The sequence below is a fragment of the Clytia hemisphaerica genome, unplaced genomic scaffold (genome assembly GCF_902728285.1).
Source record: "Clytia hemisphaerica strain Z4C2 unplaced genomic scaffold, Clytia hemisphaerica genome assembly, whole genome shotgun sequence".
Classification (NCBI taxonomy): Eukaryota; Metazoa; Cnidaria; class Hydrozoa; order Leptothecata; family Clytiidae; genus Clytia; species Clytia hemisphaerica.
The window spans coordinates 41,643-47,642 of NW_027103657.1; the positions used below are offsets into that span (position 1 = coordinate 41,643).

Sequence of the window (6,000 nt, forward strand, 5' to 3'; positions counted from 1 at the left end):
TTCTAGAATATTATCGGTTACTTAATGTTCGAGGGCTTGTTTCAGCTAAAAAAACTGCAAACCTGAATTTTCAAAAAATGAAGCTGAAAGCTATGTTTTGTTCCGTAATTACTTCATTTTTTTGTCTCTGTCATCAAAAATTTACTCAATTTCCTGTTCTTTTGTGATTAGTATATAAAATAATGATTTGTAATAATTGGAGGATGATATATCAGTCAGCATACTGCACAGTATATCTTGTTTGTTAATAAGGTTTCGATACTTCTTAGTCATGCTATGTCTTTGAAAGTTTTGGAAGAGTAATGTACCAGCAGTAACAGAAATTCAGTTTTATGGTTTTAAAGCAAAGTTTTCTTTGCTAGTTCGGTCCTGTGTTGTTGTGAATACTTATGGTTGGGTTTTTTCTTGTTTAATGGTGTGACTCCAATTTCTTTGGCGTACGAGTGGTGTCGCCGGAGAGGAGGGGGTTTGGAGTTCTAATAATAATACAACTGGTACTCGTTTACTTTCGCAGTTACCACAAAACGTCAATTAATATCTACCGAACCTCCATAACGTCTTAGAACGTTCTGCAAACGTCCAAGCAGCGTTATGAGCTAGAAAGTTCTTTCCAAGAGACATTTTGAAATATACCACACATTTTTTTTCTTCGAAATTATAGACCGGCATTAGCTAACAAAATATGCGTACAATACGAAGGTATAATGAATATTTCCAATGTTGATAGAAATTTATTTGAAGTATCTTATTAAGTCATTTTTGTGTTTTTAGGATTAAAAGTGACATTCATCAAAGGAAAATGTCGAATGAAAACATAAGAATAACAGAACAACATGCAACAATACCAGATATGACGTCATCGGCGGAAGAACACGAACTAAGAATAAGAGTGACAACTTCAGGAGAACAAAGTTCTATTGATTTACCATCTTATGACTCTTCAAGAATAAACAATCAGCAGAATCAATCTTTAGAACATGAAGTAAGAATCGAACTTGAGAACACTCATGAGAACAATCCTGAGAATACTACATCTATTGATATCACAGAGCAACCGGAAACAAACAATATTTCATTGATAGAGAATAGCGAAAATGAATCAAGAGAATATTCTGAAAACGATAGCAATTTACGAGCCAGAGCTATTGGTGACAATACCATTTCACAGACGCAATATTCTGGTAATTTACAGACCGAATCTATTGTTATTGATGATAATTTACAGACTCGAACGAATTTTGAAGAGGATAAATTTCAGACTCGATCGTCCTTTGTTGAAAATAATTTACAGACCAGATTATCTGATAACGAGGAAAATTTACAGACTCAATCTTCTCTAGTTGAAGATGATTTACAGACTGGATTACCAGTTGACCATCAACATTCATTTCATCACGTGATCGAAGTCGAAGAATTTTCTTCTAAAACAAAAAATAATGAAAGTGACAAAAATTCGAAAATGTGCCATTTACAAAGTGCAGATTCTGGAAATAAAAGACTTTCCCAATGTAACTGTAACTGTCATCTTGAAATTGAAAACAGCCAATCAACGTCGATCACGCACTCAAATAACCAATCAGAAACCATTAATCATGTCAATGTCCAATCAAATTCAACTACTCACCAAAATAACCAATCAGCAAGCTCATTACCAAGTTGTAGCCAATCAAATGCGAACATTCAGTCAACATCTAATTTAGGAGTGACTACGATTGAAGTTACGGAAATGGGTCTTGATAATGCCAGTTTTGAATTTCTACGAGAGAATTCTACTTCTTCGACAGCGTCATCACAATCTGTCAAGCCACCAACTTATCGGAGTCTTGGCGAATTTTATCTCAATGATGAACCACCCAAATATGAAGCAATTACTGGCAAAAAATTAGCAGATGAATTGGTACGCATATTGGATATTCCTTATTCCTTAAAAGAGATTTTATAATTTCGATATTGTCCCATTTGAGTTATCGCATTTCACCAAGACAAACTTAACTTACTTTACCACCACTCAGACGTTAGCATATTATGTTTTTAGTTAGTAAGTCTACGACGCAGTCGGAGGCGACGCCACTCTTTCTCCCTGGATTGCTCCACTTACCCTTAATCCTTCTCTTAATTAAAGCAGAGAGGTATCAAGTACCATTTTGAAAATCTTTGGTATGACCCGGCTGGGGGTTGAACCCACAACCTTGAACCGTAACCGGATGCTATACCACTGCACTACGGTCGCTGTTTTTACTGTCATTTTGTCACATCAAAACATTCCTATCTATATTTCTCATATTTTTCAGGAGGAGACACCACAAGAAGCAGCTCCCGTCATCCAAATGGTTTCCGCGAGTTCACGACTTAATTGCAAAAGTAAAGTAGCCGGGTTCTTTATCCTGATGGGAATCTGTCTTATAACTGGCCTGCTAGTCTATCTTTCCATTACAAGTGAAAATAACGTGGACCCTACAGGGAGAAGCTGAGTTGATTACCTGGCTAGACCTGCAAATTCACACGATAAAATGCCGGCAAACGATTCATCTTAATACTATTAGGACGTTACCTGACATTAAAACTATTTTACAGGGGGTGTAGGGGTTTGAGGACGTGACGGTAGTAAACCCTTTTCCCGTCAAAAGAGAAAAATTGACTGTTTGTCGGTGATTCAAACAGAAATACGTCGATATTTCGGTATTTGCGACCCCTATACGCCAACTCAAAAATGTTGGTCGTGGTTGAAACCATTGTTTAGAGTTACCTACAGGGTCGTAAAAACCAAACTACCAGGCTAGCTACAAGCTTCTCCAGGCTTTATCTACGTTGCTGAAGGAATTTATGTGGCACTATTATTAAGCATCGGGTAGCCGATAGCACGCAGGGAACGAGGTTAGCTTTCATTCAGCGAAAGTAACTTCAACCCCTAGCTGGCACATCATTGTCTCAATGTTTGCTAACGTTACACTATTTGGGTACTTCATAAGTGCCGACCTTATAAATTTTTTAAAAATAATTTTTTACCTTCGAATATTTCAGCCTAGAAAATTATTATCTCAAATTTCTTCCGACAGATTTTTTCCAGCCAGTCTGGTTTATTTCCCCCTTCTTTTAAATACTGTATGTCATTGGAAAGTCAATGTTGCCTGGTGCATCATTGTGTCATTCGCATTATAAATTAATTTTATATTTTAAATATTAAAAGTATTTTTGTATTGTATCAATTAATTAATCAAAATTTTAACATCTTTTGTATGATATTTTTCCGATATCGCGAAATTTTCATTCCAAGCATGGAATCAGCGTATTATTAATGTAAATAATGTTTTATATCAGAATCTTCTAAAATAACAATACTTTCATTAAAGAAACTAGTCTACACTATAGACAGCATTTTTTAATTTTCTTTAGCGGCCGTAGTGCAATGGTAGAGCATCCTGCTATGGTTCGCAAGGTTGTCAAAATGGTACTTGATGCCTCTCTGCTTGACGCTCAGAAGGATCAATGGTAAGTGGAGCCATCCAGGGAGAAAGAGTGGCGCCCTCTCCTACCTTCAGGTAGATAGCTATCGAAAGAGGAAGCCTTAGGGTCGCCTCCAACTGCGGTCGCAGACTTACTTAGACAGCTCTACTCCAGGCTTTTAGGCCTTATTCGAAGAGTAAGAGTTTTGCACTCGAAACCATAGCAGGCGGTTTTAGACCACGTTGAACTTATCAGGGGAAGGGATTTGTAATTGTAATTTCATTGTCTTTAACGAGCGTTGCACTTCTTCACATGTTTCCGACGTACTTGCTCTATTGTCTTAAATCCGCCAGTGAACGAAGGAAGATATGTTGTAACTGATGATTATATCACTTATGATAAATTCAGAAATTCAAACTTTTAGAGGGCAGGGAGTGTGAGTGTGTCAACTCCTCACTATGTGTGACTTTGGCTGGCCAAAGTTCCTCGACAATTTCAATTGGATATAAGAGCCACCTTGTGCACCAAATAACTGTTTTACACATCTAAATTCATGATTCGTCGCATATCCTTCCCGGGACCACTTTTTTTGCCTTAAATTGAACAAATATATTTTCAAGGAAATGCACCCTAATCTAAGTTTCGATCTTTCGTTAAAAATATACTCAAATTTGAAAAATTTTCTCTGCATTGTAGGGTCCGATTTTTAAAGACGTAGTTTTTTGCTGCACATACGGTAGATTTCAGATCGAGTACCCCTGGACTGTTTACGCTCCTAAATTTATGACTCATCGCATATCCTCGTTCAAGTCTTCAACTCACCACGCACCCTTGACTCTAGGCCTTCTTGACCCCCTTACACTATTGATAGACGCGTTGACGGGGATGTAAAAGATTTCTCCAGTTCTACGACACTGGTCTCTTTACGTCGCAGAATCGTTTAACGGCCCTGGCTCACCATGTATTTCGTTTTGTTTACGGAACCAGACAAGACAAGAGCTGAACATCAAACAACAGGCATTCCTTAGCCCCTTTTGCAGTTTTTTGTTCTTTTCTTAAATTTCTCTTCCTCCTTAAAGGTCGGTTTCCACTGTGTGCTAGCGTGTGATAGTGTGTGATAAAAAACCTATTTGTCACACGCTGTCACGAACTTTCTTTTTATCTCATAGTGGAAAACGTCTAAAAAGAGTTTTTATTACACTGTGACAACGTGTGATACTGATAGTGTGTTCTTGGATTGAAATTAATTTCAAAATATTTCCTGTGAGATGAGATAATGCGTGATAATTCTACGTCACATTTCCTTGTTATGTTACTGGGAGTTTCTAAACGTGGACCAGAAATGGCGACCACGACCAGCGACCAGATAAATTTGGGTTATTATGGTGTCAATTTTTATCCTTTTGTATTATCAGCATCAAAACAATAAGCGGCACAAAACTTTTTGAAACTGGTTTGAGCAGGTTTATTTAAGAGGCTTTGTATTTCATCATCAGTTTGTTATTTCTGTCAAAATTAGTCATTTTGTCAGCATAAAGACAATAGAATAATTGATTAGATTCATATCTCTAAAACTGCCCTTCCCAATTTTTTCCTACTGACAAGTTCTATCTATTCATACTAAAGGCATCTCATTCAGCATAATTAAACTTCGGTGTAACAAAGCTTACAAACGTCATACTTAATGACCATATAAATATTTTTGTCGAATAGTGTCACTTTGTCAAGAAAATGACTGGTTACTTCAAACGTCGATGCTTCAAAGGTCACTTTTTAGTATTCTGTAGACTTGATTTGGGCATTCTCTACGGTGGAGAGAGCAGATAAACTCGATAACCCAAATTTATCTGGTCGCCGGTCGTGGTCGCTGGTCGTGGTCGCCATTTCTGGTCGATGTTTAGAAACTCCCTTATGTTACCTTAATTTTTCTTTGTTGAAAATTTAAATTGAGAGGAAATTTTGGAGTTCGCTATCTCAAATTTTCCCTAATTAAATTGTAGTAAAATTTGTCCAAAACCATTGTGAAATTTAACAGTATATCCTACAGTAAAAAAAAAAAATCAAATTGTAGTTTCAGCTCAGGTGAACAAAATGTTATCTCAAGTTTCTGAAGTTTCTTGTCACACACTATCACGCGTTATCTCACCGTGGAAACTGCCTTTAATGAACCTATTTACTGTTTAAACTATTTGAAATTTTTAAACATCTTTAATTGTCGATGAAAGTTTAATTGGTGCTGTGTGCAAATATTATGCAGATTGTGCTTGCTTGTTTTGCTTGCTCGCTTACCATTATCCACCATATCCAACAAATTACACAGAATAGTTTTCATGCATATCAAACCCAATCATCTATTATAAAAAATGATGCATAAATCTGTATTTCTCCGAAGCCCAAAAGCTTTCAATTTTAAGGGACTAAAATAGGTTAAAAAAATACCCATACAAAAAAACCAGGGCGGGGTTCGGGCGTTTTTAAGACGTAAGTCGTTTGCTGTGATTTGCCCCGGATTTGTCGGTTCCGTAGAAAAAATACCGCATCGAAGTATAAACAAAT

The 6,000-nt window shown here is 36.7% G+C and overlaps 1 protein-coding gene across 2 annotated transcripts in view; it reads left to right on the forward strand.

Moving 5' to 3' along the window:
- The window catches only part of LOC136803188 (vesicle transport through interaction with t-SNAREs homolog 1A-like), a 37,122-nt gene extending 33,759 nt beyond the window's left edge, over positions 1-3,363 (forward strand). For both annotated transcript variants that reach the window (XM_067059923.1, XM_067059922.1), the window contains 2 exons: positions 772-1,897; positions 2,292-3,363. Coding sequence is in view for 1 of the 2 variants with exons in the window: in XM_067059922.1 (XP_066916023.1) it covers positions 800-1,897; positions 2,292-2,471 (1,278 nt within the window). In the remaining variant the exon portion in view is untranslated. The remainder of the gene's footprint in view (positions 1-771; positions 1,898-2,291) is intronic.
- Positions 3,364-6,000: the final 2,637 nt, after the last annotated feature.